This window comes from Lagenorhynchus albirostris, chromosome 19, assembly GCF_949774975.1.
Source record: "Lagenorhynchus albirostris chromosome 19, mLagAlb1.1, whole genome shotgun sequence".
NCBI classification, from domain to species: Eukaryota; Metazoa; Chordata; class Mammalia; order Artiodactyla; family Delphinidae; genus Lagenorhynchus; species Lagenorhynchus albirostris.
The window spans coordinates 8,684,468-8,701,318 of NC_083113.1; the positions used below are offsets into that span (position 1 = coordinate 8,684,468).

The 16,851-nt window shown below is 53.4% G+C and overlaps 1 protein-coding gene across 4 annotated transcripts; it reads right to left on the minus strand.

Moving 5' to 3' along the window:
• On the minus strand, positions 1-15,836 carry SNRNP70 (small nuclear ribonucleoprotein U1 subunit 70). Of its 4 annotated transcripts, none has more exons than XM_060132221.1 (10): positions 15,626-15,836; positions 14,726-14,882; positions 13,316-13,378; positions 13,148-13,202; positions 7,819-7,883; positions 7,613-7,675; positions 6,854-6,935; positions 3,557-3,658; positions 904-991; positions 1-795 (listed from the first exon to the last, which is right to left on the minus strand). In XM_060132221.1, the coding sequence occupies exons 2-10, from the start codon at positions 14,870-14,872 to the stop codon at positions 168-170; spliced, it is 1,293 nt and encodes a 430-aa protein (XP_059988204.1). In that variant the 5' UTR covers positions 14,873-14,882; positions 15,626-15,836; the 3' UTR covers positions 1-167. The 4 variants fall into 4 exon arrangements, with proteins under 4 accessions (XP_059988204.1, XP_059988203.1, XP_059988205.1 ...); XM_060132220.1 differs by having other exon boundaries at positions 1-822; positions 15,626-15,833; XM_060132222.1 differs by lacking the exons at positions 14,726-14,882; positions 15,626-15,836 and adding an exon at positions 8,564-8,692 and having other exon boundaries at positions 1-822; positions 13,316-13,361.
• Positions 15,837-16,851: the final 1,015 nt, after the last annotated feature.

The following is a 16,851-nucleotide window of genomic DNA, read 5'->3' on the forward strand; positions in this document are numbered from 1 at the left end:
TTATCAACAAGAAATTAATTTTATTTTTAAATCCAAGACACCAGAACAAATAAGGAGACTCCTACCCTTGGCTGGCAAACTTAAGTGGTGACCAAGAAGGTTTGGGGAGAGGATGACAGCAACAGGGAGGGTAGGAACACGTCCAATCAACCGGTGGGAGGCTCTCTTCACTCTGGCGCAGCCTCCATCAAATACCCGTTCTCTGGAGCAAGGTACCCGTCACCTCCCTCGGACTCCATGTACATGTCTCGGCCGTCGCTGCCCAGGCCCTCCAGCCCGTTGTCCTGCCCACCGCCACCCGCCCCACCTCGAGCCTCATCCCTGCCCCGTTCACCACCCCGCTCCCCTCGCTTGTGCTCCCGATCGCGCTCGCGATCGCGGTCCCGGCGCCGCTCCCGGTCGCTCCGGTGGCTCCGACGGCGCTCCCGATCCCGATCCCGGCCTTTCTCCTCTGGGCCATCGGGGCCGTCGGGACCCAGCTCCCCGGGGGGCCCATCATCAGGAGGCGCGTCGCCGGCCTCGGAAGGCTCTGCCATGTCGCCGCCACCTCCGCTGCCTCGCAGCTCCTCCTTGCGTTCCCGCTCCCGCCGCGCCCGCTCACGGCTCCGGCTGCTGCGCCGCTTCCGATCCCGGTCCTTGTCCTTGCTCCGCTCCCTGGAGCGCCGCCGCTCCTCCTTGTCACGACTCCGCGAGCGCCGCCGCCGGTCCCGAGAGCGGGAGCGTCGTCGTTCTCGCTCCTTGTCTCGCTCGCGGCTCCGCTCCCTGCGCTCCCGCTCGCGGTCCCGGTCCCGGTCCCTGTGGGGAAGCGGGGAGGGGCCGGGCCTGGATGAGGTGGGCAGAGGTTTGCGGCAGGGCTCCCCCACTGACCGCCCCCGTCCCAGGACACCGGCTGCCCAATCTCACCTCTCATCGTAGCGGGAGGTGTCGTCCCGGCCGGAGTGCCGGATGTTGACGTCAGCGCCACCTCTCCGGGTTCCGCCTAGGCCACCTCCTGGGGGCGGGGGCAGACCACGGCGGGTTAGTCCGGGCGGGGCCCACAGCAGGGCGAGCGAGGGGCAGCAAGGGGCGCGGCAAAGGCCACCAAGCACCTCTGCCGGCGCCTACGGGGCCAGGTGCCGTGAGGACCTTCTGCCGCACTTCTCTAACACAACACGCACACTCTTCAGAGATCAGAGGACTTCCACAGCGCGAGCTGGGAGCTCCCGTAATTGACTCCAAAGCTCACCATCTTCACCACTACAGACGCGCACAGCCTCCTGGCAAATCCTGTCTTGCAGTCATCCTCACCCTCACCCTCAGGCACGGCAATGGTCTAACTGAAAACGTGATCTGCTCCAAAGCCACTAATGGCTCCCCACAGCCTAAAGCAACGTCCGTCGGATGGCTGGCTCCTTCCTGCCTTTAGAGCAAGGCGCCCTGGCTCTCCACGTCCTAGATCTCCTCATGGTCTCCATTGCCTTCCTGCCCCAGTTTTGGGGATCATTCACCTCTTTACCTGGAATCTCATTTCCCTCGTCTAGTTAACTGCTACTTACCCCTTCGCACATTAACCCAAACAACGCTTCCTCAGCAAGCCTGCCCTGACCTACCAGATGAAGCTGTTCTCCACGACTCACATACATTTCCTTCTCAGAACTTCAGGTGGAATTTCCGATTTTACATGGACATGTGTGAGTTAACAGCTGCCTCTCCCACCAGCCTGTAACGCACCATCAAAGTCAGGACGATGTCTGGCTCTGCTCCCTGTAACTGTACGTGGTACAGCATCCAGGATATAATATCGTATGTGCAGCAAGCAGTCAAATGACTGAACAGCTATAAGGAGTAGTGGACGGTCTCCTTCTTCAGACGGGGAAACAATCTCAGATAAAGCCACCTGCCCGGGGTGACTCTGCAAGGAAGGGCAGAGCTGAGATCCAGGAAGCTGCCCTCTCACGCATGCTTCTGCCCCACACTGCCTGGAAGGAAGCTTCAGTGAGGTGGGCTGGGGTTCCATATAAGGAATGACTTTCAGCAACGAGGGTGAAAAAGGAAAAGAGGCGGCCTGGATATCAAAGACATTCAAATAGGGACAAGCAACCGACCAGGCTTCTGGAATATCACAGGTATGGGGCAGAAGAGACTAGTGTTTTCAATTTTCAGGTCACAACCCAGCAATGGATCACATCATTAAATGTGATTGGTAGCAACCAATATATTAAAAATAATAATAATAAAGCAACAGAATATAAAATACTAGTATACACTGCCTGTAGAAAAGATAGTTTCATAACACTTCTGTTTGGGTTAAATGTTTTTTGCATGTAGCAATGCGCTGGGTCAAGATGCACCAGGTGTCACCATCAGAAAGTTGGAAATAGCAGACTCTGAAGGACTCACTCCACCCCAGAGAAACCAGAGAGTGAGATAAGAACCCATCTGTTAAGCTCAGAGACTCAGCAGGCTGAGTGTGTGCTCTACTCGACAAAGGCAAGTCAAGCACCACGACAGCGGGCTGGGAGGCAGAAATAAGAGCAGAGGGTCCTGGAGCCACCGGGGGTGTCTGCACAGGGAAGATCATTTTCTCTGACAACTGTGTCACTCACCCTCATAGGAGTTGGCCCTCAATAGCCATGTTTGGATGGCAGGACCTCAGCCCCAGGTCCAGGTCCAATGCTGAGCCACTTAGATCCACCCGCCCCAAAACGTAGAGAGACTCATCAAGGACTGGGCTGTGGAATGCCACACTGGGCCAGTGCGGAGAGACACAGAAGGGAACAGTCCACACGAACAGCGAACAAGGCAGAAGCAAGCTGCAGAGATGCCAAAGCCGGCTCCTGACCGTTCAGGTTCGGCTTCCAGGTCCTCTTGAGGCCCACAGGCATCGCCTGTCTCTGGGCTCCAAGATACTGGGATTCTGTATCAACAAGTCCCCTTTATGCTTTAGGAAGCTCAAATGTATTTCTGGTGCTTGCTACCAAACTGACCTTGACTGAGATGGCGACTGACAAGTTAGAGACAGAGAGTGGGGGGGACGGAATGCAGGAGGCTCTGAGGGCAGAGACCATCTATGTATGTCTTGCTCTTGCCTAGAAGCCTGGTACACAGCTGGTGACCAAACTGGCGTTTGCTGAATCAATGAATGAATGAACGAACGAGCAGGAGCAAAGGGTAAGTGGACGAGAGAGTGACTTTCACAAGCCCGACCGTACGCCGCTTGCCAAGCTGGCTATCTGAGATGCTGAGCTCACTAACTCTTGCCCTTATTCCCACTTTCCAGGATGAGGAAAATGAGGCAGGAGGAAGGGAAGATCCACCAGCCAGGAAGTACGTAAGCTGGAATCTGATCCCAGACTGGCTTCTCAACCACAGTACTCTTGCTCCTAACTAGTAACCCAGAGTAAGAAACCAGACCAGGAGAAAGATGGTGACGAGAAAGGCTGAGCTAGAGAGAGGGAGAGAGCATGTGAGCAGCTGGGAGAGGAAGAGAAGACAGAAAGCAGCAGAGGGTACAGAAAAGAGAGGTGAGAAAGCAGCCAGCAGGACACCGAGCCCAGCCTGTGCAGGATGTGCTCACCTAGCCGCCGGGGCCTCCAGCCCTTCACCGTGCGGCCCCTCTCCACGTCCACAAGGACTCTCCTGCCATCAATCTTCTTGCCGTCTGCGTGCTTGTAAGCGGCTGCAACAGATGTGGGGAGGGGGAGGGGAAGGGGGAGGAGTCCCCAGAGGGTCCTCTAGTCAGGCTAAAGCACAGCTCTGTGGCATCCCCACCCCCCGGCCGTGTCCCCATCCACACACTTACACACGCGCACACACAGACACACATGCCCACCAGACAGCCAGGCAACCGACAGCCAGACCAACCCTCTCGCAAACCAGGAGGGGCCTGCTCCATCTCGGCACCTGCTTCCTTACCAACCCCCAATCACCATTGGGGGGGCGAGACCACTCCCAGGCACCATCCTGACCCTAACCACCCCCCTGGGCTCCCAGGCCATTCCTACTCCCACTCGACAGAGCAGCCCCCTCCCGCCAAGGTGGCCAAAGTCGCTGCAAAGAAACTGGAGGTTAACTCAAGGCTGGACTCTGCTGTGGGGGAGGGTTCCTCCACAACCCCAGGCATGCACCCTAAAACATCATGCTGGGGGAGGAGGCCCAGCCGGGCCGCTCTGCACCCCAGTTCACACCGGTTTCCTTTTTCTGTGTTTTTTTTGGGGGGAGGGTGAGCGTGGGGGGAACAGACATCAGAACAGAAAATGAACCAGAAGGGGGTGGGAGAAATCTTTAGGAGATGGCAGGGAGCAGAAGGGCGGGTTATGGTGCTCCCGGGGGGCCTGGAGGGGCCCCTACAGCAGGCGGGGGAGAGGGCAAGTGGAGGGAGGCACGGGAGATGTGCGGTGCTACTGAAAATTCCTGCCTTACCTGAGATGACAGCCACCCAACCCCAGCCCCTGTCCCATCTCACTCCACACCCCCAGCTCAACACACGCCGGGAGGCCAAGCCCAGCCTGAGCCTCTCGGGAAGGGTGAGGAGTAGAGGGGGAGATGCGGGGAGAGGCACGTCCTGCGCTCGGGCAGGGCACAGCAAAGGACAGGCCTGATCCCCGGCCTGTCTCACGTGGGGCTGTCGGGAAGGCCAAAAAAGTCCCTATTTCCCACCCCCAGCCCTGGCCTAGGGGGTCGTCCTCAACCAGCCACAATACCCGGCCCCGCCCCAGCCCTCTCCCCCCCAAATAACAACCAGAGGAAGAGAAAAAGGTGCCATTTACCGATGCCGGCCTTGCGGGTGTCCAAACCGAGCGGGATGGGGGGGGCTCGGCAACTCCTGGGGGCCTGGCGAGGAGGCGGGCTTCCCGGGGGGGGACACGGGACCGCTTACCTGGAGCCCCCAAGCTTACCTGAGCACGCGCACAGACCCCACACCCACCACCACGGGGTCAGCTAAAGCTACAGGGAAGGGATTCTAGGGAGCCATGGAGGGGGAGAGGAACCACATCTCCTGCACCACCTGGAGACAGGCAGAGGAAGTGGTGGACCCCAAAGAAACCTCACGGAGGCCTTGAAAGAGGGGGAGACAAGGGTTAACATCAAGTCTGGGAGCTGGAAAGCCGTGGGACTATCTTTTTTGATTTTAAAGAGAAGGCTAGGGAGGCCTTGGCAAACCTGTCTACCTTCACCTTTCCCCAGTAAAGTCCATGCTGAACTAGGCACACGCCCACCCTCTCTCAGCACGTGGAATGACTTCTCCACCTCGAACTCCACACTCCCTCCCACCACCTGCTTCAGCCCAAAGGCTGGCACCCAAGGGGACAGCCTTGGGGGTCCAGGAGATGGAGTGCTGCCCATGATCCGAGGGGGAGGGGCCGCTTGGCCCCTGAACCCAGAGGAGGGTGGTAGGGGAAGGAAGTTAAGGGCTGGGAACACCGTCAAGCGAAGGAACCCTGCTCTGGTTGTGTCCCAAACCCCAGAAGAGGCCCAACCCGGGAGTAACAGCAGAGAAAACATGTGACGTGTGTTTTTCTAGGCTTCACTCTCTCTCCCTCTCTTAGGTCTCTAGACAGTGGAAGGGTCTTCAGGAAAATCTACACCACCTTCTGCTGCTTACGGCCTGTCACTCGAACCCTCCCGCACCCCAGTCCCCAATCCCATGCACTCCAGAGAGCAGCTGGGCCGCTGGGCTCCACGGCCTCTCGGGAGGCCTCAACCATGATAAGGCAGACAGGAAGGGGGCAGAGCACCCCGAATCTAGCAAGCAAAACAATTCTCCAGGGCCACCACAGTGACAGCCCCGCGCAGGGGCAGGGAGCGGAGGGCTGAAGGGTTCCACATAGAGCCCTGGTCCCTGTGCATCCCGTCTTCAGTATTCCCGCCACCTTGCCACTGACATCATGAAGCCAGGTAAGTCAGGGGGCTGGGTCGAGCCCAACTGCCTTTCCCATTGGGGTTCATCTCTCCCCTCCTGGGATCAGCAGGATTACTGGAGAGCAGGTGGATGGGGGGCCGATGGGACCAAGGGCACCCAAACGAGGAAAGGGCTCTGGGTGCGGGGAGGCTGAGGGGGGCGCCTGGGGATGGGAGGAGGGATGCCTCGCTGCTCCTGAGCTGCCTGGCTAAGCTGGGCTGGTGTGCGGTGCTGAATGATCTTACCCATGATACAAACCCTTATACCAACCATACACTGAGGTGTTGTAAGGGGAGCGTAAGCATCAGCTGCAAGCCAGCTGCGTGGTGGCTGCAGTGACAATAAGAACAGTCAATTAATACGGCGGCCCCTGGACACGCCGCAGCCCTGCCCGCCCCCACCCACCCATCCCTGCCCACGTGGACGCCGCCGCGGCCTCAAAGGGGGCTCTGGAGATGTGGGGGCAGGCGCTGAACACGCCAACCAGCCCACTGCCCGCTGAGGAGCAGGGCGGGGGCCGGGGTGGGGAGGCGGAGGGTCGGGTGGCCCAGCCCCAGCTGAGCTGGGGGAAGAGAGGGCAGGTTCAAAGGCCAGTCCTCATTCTAACCTGGCCGCCCCCAACTCCGGGGGGGGGGGAACGGGGAGAGGCTCCCCGAAACTCCGACCCCTCCCCCCACCTCCCGCTAGCCCCAGCCGCCGCCCGGCTCCCTCCTTGCCCCTGAGGTTCAACGTGTGACACTTACCTCCCCGGGTTCACACACACACACACGTTGTGGGGGATTTTGGTTTTTGTTTTTAAAAAAACACGTATATAAAAAAAAAAAAGATATATCAGAAACAGAGGGAGGAGGAGAGAGACATTGCTAATGTCAGGTTTGGCAGGGAGGGGGGCAGGGACAGACGACGGGAAGGGGCTGGGGCAGCAGAGAATAGAGAGGGTCAGAAGGCAGGGCACAGGTGGGAGGTACTCACAATGCATGTCTCGCTCATGTTCGTACTCGATGAAGGCATAGCCCCGGGGCTTTCCTGACCGCTTACTGTAGACCATATGTATCTGGGGGGCAGAGGTCAGCTCTGACACACAGAAATCCCACCCTGTCAATCACACAGCCCGTATGCCAGGCCCTGGGCTGGGTGATGCCAGCGACAGACACCTCAGACCCTCTCTCCGTCCCTTCAAGGACCCAGAGTGACTGCTGCTCTAATGGCCCTGGGCTTCGCAGTTTATGCGCACAATGACCTTAAGCCCTTGCTACAGCCCAGAACATTTAAATTAAATGAAGAAATGTCAGTTAAACATGAAGTCTTGTTCTAAAACAAGAATCAACATACATTTTCTGTAAAGGTATAGAGAAGACAGCAGGTATTTCCAGCTGTGAGGGCCATACGGTCTCTTTCTGCCCGACCGACTCCCAACTCCGCCTTACGGCAATAGCAGCCGCAAACAACAGTAAACAAATGGGCCTGGCTGGATACCAACAAAACTTTATTTACAAAACCCAACTTTGTAGTTTGCCGACCTGTGCTCTAAATCAGCAGCAAGTAGTCACTACCTCTTTGCTGTCCTTCTGCTGTCCCAAGTCTACCGCATGGAACCGCAGTCAGGATAGAAACCCAGGCCATGGACTCCGAAGCCAGAAATGAGGCAATGCACCCTCAGGGCTGGGAGCCAGCCTCCTCCCTCCCTCCACACACGTCCAACTCAAACTCCCCGTGCCCCAGTCCACTCACTCTTTTGATGGGTCCGTACACCTCAAACTCTCTCCGGAGCTTGGATTCTGTCGTGTCATAGTTCTACAAGTAGACAGAAATGAAGTTAAGTGGGAGAAGCCCTCAGAACATCCCCGGGACCTAGTCTACTACCCACACCCAAGCTCTCAGCAGTCCAGGGTTCCAGACTCCTCTGGGGCTCCAGGGATTGGGAGCTGGGGACTCACCACTCTAGCCACAAAGAGAGTCTTGAAGGCATCACCCTGAGCATTGGGATCATTGTGAGGGTCCCCTGTGCAGGAAAAAAAAGAATTTCTAAGTAGAAGGTGCCAACAGTATCGTAGAGCAAGGCAGAAACAGACCGACGGGCAGAGACCCAGAACTTTTGGTCACCTGGCCACCTTGGGCATGTCCCTCTGAGCCCTGGTTTCTCCGAAGCACAGCAGCCTTCATCTAAGTGGCTGATTTAGGCTGACGAAGGGAGGGGGTAAGACTGACTTCAAGCTGACAGGACGGAGGCCAGCCTAACTGCCACTTCAGACGTATGTATCCTGAGGCCCAGGTCCCTCCCAGGTGTAACTAAGCTCAAAGAGGCATCTCTGGAGAAGCAGCCTGATCCCTCCAGGTACTGAGCTTCCTCTCTCACCTGCAGGGCCGCAGTGCCACCCACAGGCAGGGCCTGGAACTGCAGCCCCAGGGGAAACCTGAGATCAAGCAACCCTAAGACTGGGAATGGAAGCCTAGCAGAGGCCAAGCCCTGCTTTCTGCCCTATGCCCTGTGGCCTCAGGGAGGAACCCACGGCTGGCGCTGGAGCTCACAAGAGGCGGGTCAGATTCTTACTCCCAGCCTTACTACCGCCAGACCACTGAGGAATAATCATATCCACAGACAGAAACCAGACTCTTATTACAAAACCAACTCCATAGGTGATTCTGATGGGTCAGGCCTGGGAAGAAAGAAGTCTTTTTCACCAAGTATGGTGGCCTCAGCACACACAATGGCTCTTGACTCCTGCCAGGGCCCCAAAGGCACCCTGCCCATTGCCAGTGGAGGCGGTTCTTCTACAATACAGTGCTACTTTCTGAAGGACTTGTCATATTCTATGAGAATGTGAGAAAAGAAATAACATTAATAATTTACTGAACACATAATTAGGCTCAGACACTGCTGGAGGCTGAGACTTATTTAGCATCATTTTGCAAATGGAAATACAACCAACCCCTGAGGCACGGAAGAGGAGAAGTGTCAGACAGCAGAGGCCAAGCTCAGCTTTACACCCCAGCCTGACCTCACAGCCCAGGCCCCAGGCTGAACCCTGCGTGTTAGCTTCTCAGAGAAGCCAGAGAATTAAAGGTCACAAATCTGTTTCTCATGAGAGAGGCTGGCTGCAGACATAAACTAAGTTCAGGATGACTTTAGGGAATTTTTTGGAAAACGGAAGACTGAACTCAAATTTAAGGGAATGACTACCTGGAAACTGATGGTAGCCTTTGAAAACAAGTCCATCTTTGTGCCTGCCCCTCACTTCCTCACCAAACCTCATCCCTTTGGGTTGTAATTTTCTGTGCCCAAATGTCTCAATCTGCATCCATTCACCCAACAGATATCTATTAAGCACTTTGTGCCTGAAACTCCCATAGATGCTGGGGACTCAACAAAGACAAAAAAGATGCCTGCCTTCTTGGAGCTCATCTGTTACTGGAGGGAGGCTGAAGGTAAACAAGGTAAATAAGGCAACCATCTAGTTCTATCCGGTAATAGCAGATGGGGAGAAGAATTTTAATGGGAAGGTCAGGAAAGGCCTCACTGAGATAACACTTGACCTGAAGTTGTATTTAACAGGAAATAAACCTCACACCACCAGGCAGCAGGTGGTCTAACAGGTACAGCAGGAGCAGTGCAGTGCGACCCCGATCACTGCCTGGGGGAGTGGACGAAGGCCAGACCGCAGAGCGCTGAGCTCCCTGATGGGCAGCCCGGAGGAGTCCGGCAGACAAAAGGGGAAACCACCCTGGGCACACCAAACGAGTCTCTATAGTTTCTGCTTAACCAAGAGGCCCAGGAGTGTGACCAAAGGTAAAAGCTAGTGCAGCTGAGCCAATAGTACCCACGTATCTGAGCTAAAAGAGGGTGACAATGAACTGAAGTTGATGAGCAGTTCACCAGTCAACAGGCACACACCCTCACTCCACTCCACTCCGCTGGCAACTCCGCCCTTGGGAAATCCTTGGTTAAAGGGATTATGTAGGTAGCAGCCCAGAGCAGGGGCTCAAAGGACTAGACTGTGGAGCTGAGAAAACTCATTAGGCTTTGAGATGGTGAAGAAAGTATCTCAGAACTCTTGCTCTTGCTAAACATACCCGGCCTCCACAAACCGCCATCTTCTGTCTTAAAAGCGGGAGTAATAGCTCCTGCTGCACTTGGAAGCTGTAAGTCAAGATCATGACATATTCTATACATCAAGTGTTCAGCAAGGAGCAAGGCCCCCTTGAATGGTAGCTGTTAACTGTGACAAGGCACAGCAAGTTTCTGTACTTGGGGATGGAGGCTCTCAGGGGCAGAGAAAACCTACTATACTTGACCCATCCTTTCCTTTTCCTTTTCTTTCACGGGGAAGTTCAAACACTTAAGGAAATAGAGAACAGTGTAACGAACCCCTCTGAACCAGCTTCAACTATCACCACATGGCTACACTTGTTACATCTCTAACCCCACCAGGATTTTAAGTCAAACCCCGGATATACCACTGTAGTTGCTAATAAAGACTTAAAAAAAAAAAAAAAAAAAGTAACAACGGTACTGCTATTATGACTTAAAAAGGTCAACGTTAATTCCTTAACTTCACTAAGACCCAGTGTTCAAATGTCCTTGACTGTTTCAAAACTGGATTTTTACAGTTGGCGCATTTAAATCAGGATCCAAACAAGCTCCACACTTACCATTTGGTTGAGGTGGCTTTTGGCTGTTTAATCCATTTGGTTCACTCCCTGCCCCCTGCCACCCTTTTAACATTTGTTAAAGAAACTGGATCACATGTTTGTCCTATACAATTTCCCACATTCTGAATTTGACTGGCTGCATTCTCAGTATTGTTTAACATGCCAGGATCCCCGTTTTAAAGTGTGAAAAACAATTTCCAACAGGAGAAGTGACTTATCCAAGGCCACACAGCTGTAAGTGGCAGAGGTGGGGTTAAAACTCATGTGGGTCAGAGATGAACAGATAAAGAAGATGCGGCACATATATACAATGGAATATTACTCAGCCATAAAAAGGAACAAAACTGAGTTATTTGTAATGAGGTGGATGGACCTAGAGCCTGTCATACAAAGTGAAGTAAGTCAGAAAGAGAAAAACAAAGAGCGTATGCTAACGCACATACACGGAATCTAAGAAAAAACCGTATTGATGAACCTAGCGGCAGGGCAGGAATAAAGATGCAGACGTAGAGAACGGACTTGAGGACACGGGCCGGGGGGGCGGGGAAGGGGCAGCTGGGACAAACTGAGAGAGTGGCATGGACATATACACACTACCAAATGTAAAATGGATGGCTAGTGGGAAGCTGCTGCACAGCACAGGGAGATCAGCTCGGTGCTTTGTGACCACCTAGAGGGGTGGGACAGGGAGGGTGGGAGGGAGGTTCAAGAGGGAGAGGATACGGGGATATATGTATACTTATAATTGATTCACTTTGTTCTACAACAGAAACTAACACAACATTGTAAAGCAATTATACTCCAGTAAAGATTAAAACAAACAAACAACTCACGTGGGTCAGACTACAAGGTGTGTGCCCCAGCAGCAGAGCTGAAAGGTTCCCCAAGTTACCTGCTGCCAACAGTTCTGTGAGCCAGGTCCTACAGGAGCTGGGGCCACAATGGTGAGCAAATTCCATCCAAACCCTGCCTTCCTGGAGCAACTATGAACCAATGTAAGATAGATATTCACCAGTGAATCCTTCCTGCAGACTGAAGTGACCAACCTGCAGCAGGACTCAGAGCTTTCAATGTACATGGGGACTCGGACCAGAGCAAGGAAGTCACGAAAGGCTTCCTTGAGGAGTGACGCTGACAGAGATACGAAGAGCAGCTCCATATAAACCAAGTATCATGTGAGACTGAGGGAAGAGCCCAGGCAAAGACCCGGTGACAGGAGAGCATCTGGGAAGGAAGAGGCCCGTGCTGGCTGGAGCAGGAGGGGAGCATGGGCAGAATGCATCCCCAGTGGGCAGGGAAGGGACTCCGGTCTTTTTGCTGAAAGCAAAAGGAGGCTGTGTGGGAATTCCCTGGAGGTCCAGAGGTTAGGACTCTGCGCTTTCACTGCCGAGGGCCCGGGTTCAATCCCTGGTTAGGGAACTAGGATTCTGCAGGTCGCGCAGTGCGCCCTCCCCCACCAAAAGGGTGTCAGCAGAGAAAGGTACAATCAGAGTTGTATTTTAAAAAGCCCCACAGAGGGAACTTCCCTGGCAGTCCAGTGGTGAAGACTTTGCACTTCCAATGCAGAGGGTGCGAGTCCGATTCCTGGTCAGGGAACTAAGATCCCACAGGCTGTGCAGCACAGATTAAAAAAAAAAACAAAAAAAGCCCTCCAGAACCTGGTGGGGACAGAGGTGCAGGTAAACCCCATTAGACATTAGACTGCGTGTCCAGGCTAGAGGGGCCCTGGGTGGTGGACACAGAAAGAGGGCTCAGATTTGTGCCAGGGATAGGTTTTGGTGACAAGCTGGGGAAATAGCAAGAAAAAGTTGTTAAAAGCAAACTGGGTGGTCATGACTGAGGTCATGATTTGCAAAGCTGGATGACCAGGTTCCAGCAAAGGAAACATCCAAAGACCAGGTTGTTGGGGAGAGGAAATCCTGATTGTGGTTTGGACACTGAGTTTGAGATGCTTTTGAGGCATCCAAGAAAAGACAGGAAGGCAGTGAGAGTGAGGGCTTAGATAGCTCTCATTTAGATGCCCAGGTATTCAGTTGTGAAGCATTTGCATAAGCTCCTTGAGGAATGGGCCACTCCAGGGAATAAGGTTCTGAGTGAAGTGATTCACCATAGACGCACAAGTATAGGAGGAAAACCCAAGTCCTAACTACAAAGCCCTCGCCCTAACAAGAAAGGGCCATTGGAGACTGATATGCGACCCTCTTGTGAAGTCTGGTCAATGGCTACAAGGTCCCTATCCCAAACTCCAATTCCTCCTGTACTTGGAAGGGATGAAACATCAGCAGTCCGAGGATCAGGGAGCTAAGGTGCAGCCAGAACTGCCTCACTAGCCAGGACCTCACTGCCTTGCCCTGTGAGACCTGGCTGGGCTGTGGGAGCGCCTCCAAGTGCAGGCCCCTACAGGACGCAGCCCAAGGTACCAGGCTCCTTTCCTGCCCACCCTTACTCCACACTCCCCTGCTTAAATGCCTAAACCAAATACAGTGCATGGCAAACGGTGGGGTTAATAGAGTGAACTGACAACCCGCTTTCCCAAATTAAAGTCCTGGGGTGGACTGGCGGAGAGAAACACAGGAGTGCTTGAACGAGAGATGAAAGGAGGAAGGAGAGACTTACACATTTTTAGCTCTGTCTCGACTTCCTGCTGTCGCCGCTCAATCTTTTCCCGTCTCTGTCAGGAGAAAGGTAGACAACTGAATACAGACAGAAGTGCCCTGATGTCAGGGAACATCCTGAAGAAAGAGGCAAAAAAGGACGTGGGGCCAGAAGGCAGACACTACATACCTTCCTCTCCATGCGCTCCTCCCGAGTTTCTGCTCGAGTCGGAGGAGGGGCATCTCGAGGGTCCTGGGAACAAGAAGAGGTGACAGGGTGGGAGGGACAGGGGAAAACAGCAAGAGACACCCAGCCAGGAAATAATAAATATCTTGGCCACGCTCCCCTGCGTGTTTACACACACGCACGCACAAACAAACATGGACAGTTCCAGGGAGCAGATCAAAGCACGATCCATGGACCAATGCTATCTGTGAACTGTTACTGGTCTGTGACAAGAGGAGTAGAGAAGCCAGGAACTGGTATTCAGAAACTTCTACAGCGATCTGACAGAGGAGTTTTATGCCCATTGAACTTAACAAAAAATTTTTGATTTTTTACTTTGTAGTCTTTCTCTAAAAATACTAGAAAAATGAAAGAAACTCTCTCGTATTTATCAAGAAAGTCAACCTGCAGCATATTTGTCCTCAATCATAAACAGGAATCGGGACCAGGCCTGAAGCAAAAGGAGCTGACAGCGCAGTGCTCAGAGGTAAACAACTGAACACCCTCTGAGGGCCAGAGCAGTTCCTGAAGGCCTCAGCAAGCTTTCATCAAATAGTAACTGGCACATAACCCATGTCTGCCACTGGCCTGTAGCCATTAAATTAGTGTAACTGGCGAACAACATTTTCCAAGCACCAGTTCAATGAGGGTGGCAATCCCACTAAAGAGCCGATCTTCTGTCACCGCGCGACTAACTTCTGCTCTGCAACTTCCTCCATCTCCCCTTTTCCACTCGATGCCAGAACTTTCTTCTTCTGATTTCTGGCAGCATTTCTCAGGTGTTCTCTGATACACCTTAAGAGGTGGAAGTTGTTATCCCAATTTCACAAATGAAAAAACTGAGGCCCAAGAGCACAAGTCGTTTATTCGTGTTTATCCTGAAATTCTCAAGCCCACAGTCTTAAGCAGCCCATCACCTGGTGCTAACCCTTTACAAATATCACCCTGTGACAAAAATGATAAATATAATAATAAACATTGACATTTGCTGACTGCTTAGGATCAAACTCCATGACATAAAATTTCCAGTTAATTCTCCGTCAATATTACAGCGAAGATACTAATATCCCCTTGCTATAGATGAAGCGATCAAAGCACTAAGAGGATGCACCACTTGCCCAAGGTCACACAGATGCTAAATGGTGTGCCAAGGTCTACCTAACTCGAGAGCCTGAATTCTCAACTGGTAGTTACGGAACTTCCACAAAAACCAACAAGGGATGCATTATCCATCCCAATCAAGACAGGGAAACTGAGCATAAAAGTCACCTGCCTAAATCACACAGCTGGAAAACTGGCCAGAGACTGGACTCCCCAATCCAGCCCCACAGACCCCAGAACCCATCCCAGCCCAAGTCTGCTGAGTGAACTCACCTCAAACTCTCGGATGTATGGCGCAATGCCACAGTAAGGTTGATTGTGGTGTTTTTCATGTGGCAGTTTCTCCAGGGGTGGCAGGTATGGGATGGGGTCACGGGGAGCAAAGAGAGCCAGAAGGTTGGGTGGCAGGAACTGCGTCATCTTGCCAAGTCTGAGAGCAGAAGCAGGACCACATTATATGAGGGTGGGCTGGGAGAGATAAGGCCCCTATAATCCCTTGACTTCCAAGAAAAGAGGGAAATAGGGGCAAAATCTCAGTATCAGAACAAGTTCTGTAGGGGCACAGAGTGCTCCTAAGCCACAAGAGAAAGGAATAAATCTGAATGAGAAAGCAGGTTTTGGAGGGAGGACTGAAGCCGATAACGGAAACAAAGACTGAAAAAGGGTTTCTGAGTAGTGAAGTCTCAGAGTCCTGAGCAAGGAACTGCGGGGCTGAGGGTCCCTGGGGGCTTGTGGGGGCATCAAGGATCCTGAGAAAGGAGGTCCAAGGCAGTGGCGGCTGGTGGTCCCATACCTTGGATAACAGGTTATGGGGCGAGGGTCGCAGGAAGTCTCCGATCAAGGAAGGGGATCAAAAGTAGCAAACCTCAAGCCAGGGAGTTGTGAGGAATAAATGTGGGCCCCACAGGCGAAATGAATTATGGGTAAGGGTCGGTGGAGGCAAGGAAAAAAAGGCAACACACCGCAAGGGCCTGTGGGGAAGTGACCGCTGAAGAGGAGGGCGACTATGGGAAAAGGGCCTAAGTGACCAGAGAACTCTGGATAAGGGGTGCAAAAAGGTGCTATGGCAGTGGCGCGGGAAGGGGACCCGGCCGCGGGGAAGGGACTGAGGCACACCGCAGGGGCTTGTGGGTAGCGGCCCCGCACCCGGTAAGGCCACTAAGTCACACTCACCCGCCGCGCGGCGCCCTCCTCGGCCTAGCGACGGTCCGGGGACTCGCGGCGGCTGCGGCGGACCCTCAGTAGCAGATACTCCTGCTCTGGCTTCGACTGTGGCGGCGTCCGCGTCCCTCAGTCTCTATCGCTCGCCTACCGCGCGCTCCAGGCCGCTGCTCACGAGCCCGCGCGGCTTCGGCTCGCGACAGGGCACGGGGAGGAACCAGCCTCAAATCCCTCCGCCGTTCGCACTGCGCACGCGCTGCGCGAGTCCACCACAACTCACATACGGGGAGCCTGGGGCCGCCGCGGGCACTGCGCACGCGCAAGACCACTACCCCCCCCCCCCCCCAGCCTTCCGGCACCTTAGACGCCTTTGCCGCGGCAAGCTGGTCACAGTGCGCACGCGCGCTTCGCCCCAAGCCGTCTTCTTCCACCTCGCGCTCTGGGATCCAACAGCCTCTGTCCGCGAGACTCCTCTCTATGCTCCACCCCTTTCCCCTAACACACTTCCCGGATCTTGTGCGCATGCGTGTATCGTCATGTAGGGCACTTTACCCTTCCGCCGCTTGGCAAAGAATCCCTCTGTGAACGATGTGATTGCCTAACCTATTAAATAAGTAACTAGTCATCGAGCGACTAATGTGTGCTCGGCCGTGTTTGGACTCTGGGATGTAGCACGTGACTAAAGCAAAGTCTTTTCCTTTTTGGAGCTTGCATTGTACTGAGGGAGACATATAGGCATTTAAAAATATAAATTTAATTTCGTATAGTGGCCAGCACAATAAAGAAAAATAGGGGAGAGTAGGGCGTTGGGCAGCGAAAGAGGAGCTATTTTAGAAAGGATGATAATGGAAGGCTCTTCTGAAGAGGTGATGTTTGAACAGAGGCCCGATGGAAAGGAGATCAGGGCGGGATTAACAGCAAGTGCAAAGGCCCTGATTTAGGAAGGATGGCAGGAATCCTAGGTGGTTGGCCAAGAGAGCAGAGAACTGGTGGCCATGTTATTTAGGGCCCTGTAGATCTGTAAGAAGTAAATATTTTAAGTTTTTTTGATAGATGCAATTGGCTGTTTACTAATACAGAAATTATTACAACATTTAAGTGACTAATATGTTTAAAATATTTTGACATATTTGCTTTATGTATGTATATGAGAACTCTCTGAACTATGTTTTTGACGTTTTCCATAATTCCAAAATTATTTCAAAATAAAAAATCTAAAGAAAATAAAGCTAAACCTG

Bases quoted from the DNA above. Each gene is read 5' to 3' on its own strand.
- SNRNP70 (XM_060132220.1), bottom strand. From the start codon at position 14,872: ATGACGCAGTTCCTGCCACCCAACCTTCTGGCTCTCTTTGCTCCCCGT. The intron at 7,676-7,818 runs GTGAGTCCCCAG...GTCTACTTGTAG, and splicing joins CTCTCTTTGTGGCTAGAGTG to AACTATGACACGACAGAATC. The intron at 3,659-6,853 runs GTGAGTACCTCC...CATCTGTTGCAG, and splicing joins ACATGAGCGAGACATGCATT to CCGCTTACAAGCACGCAGAC.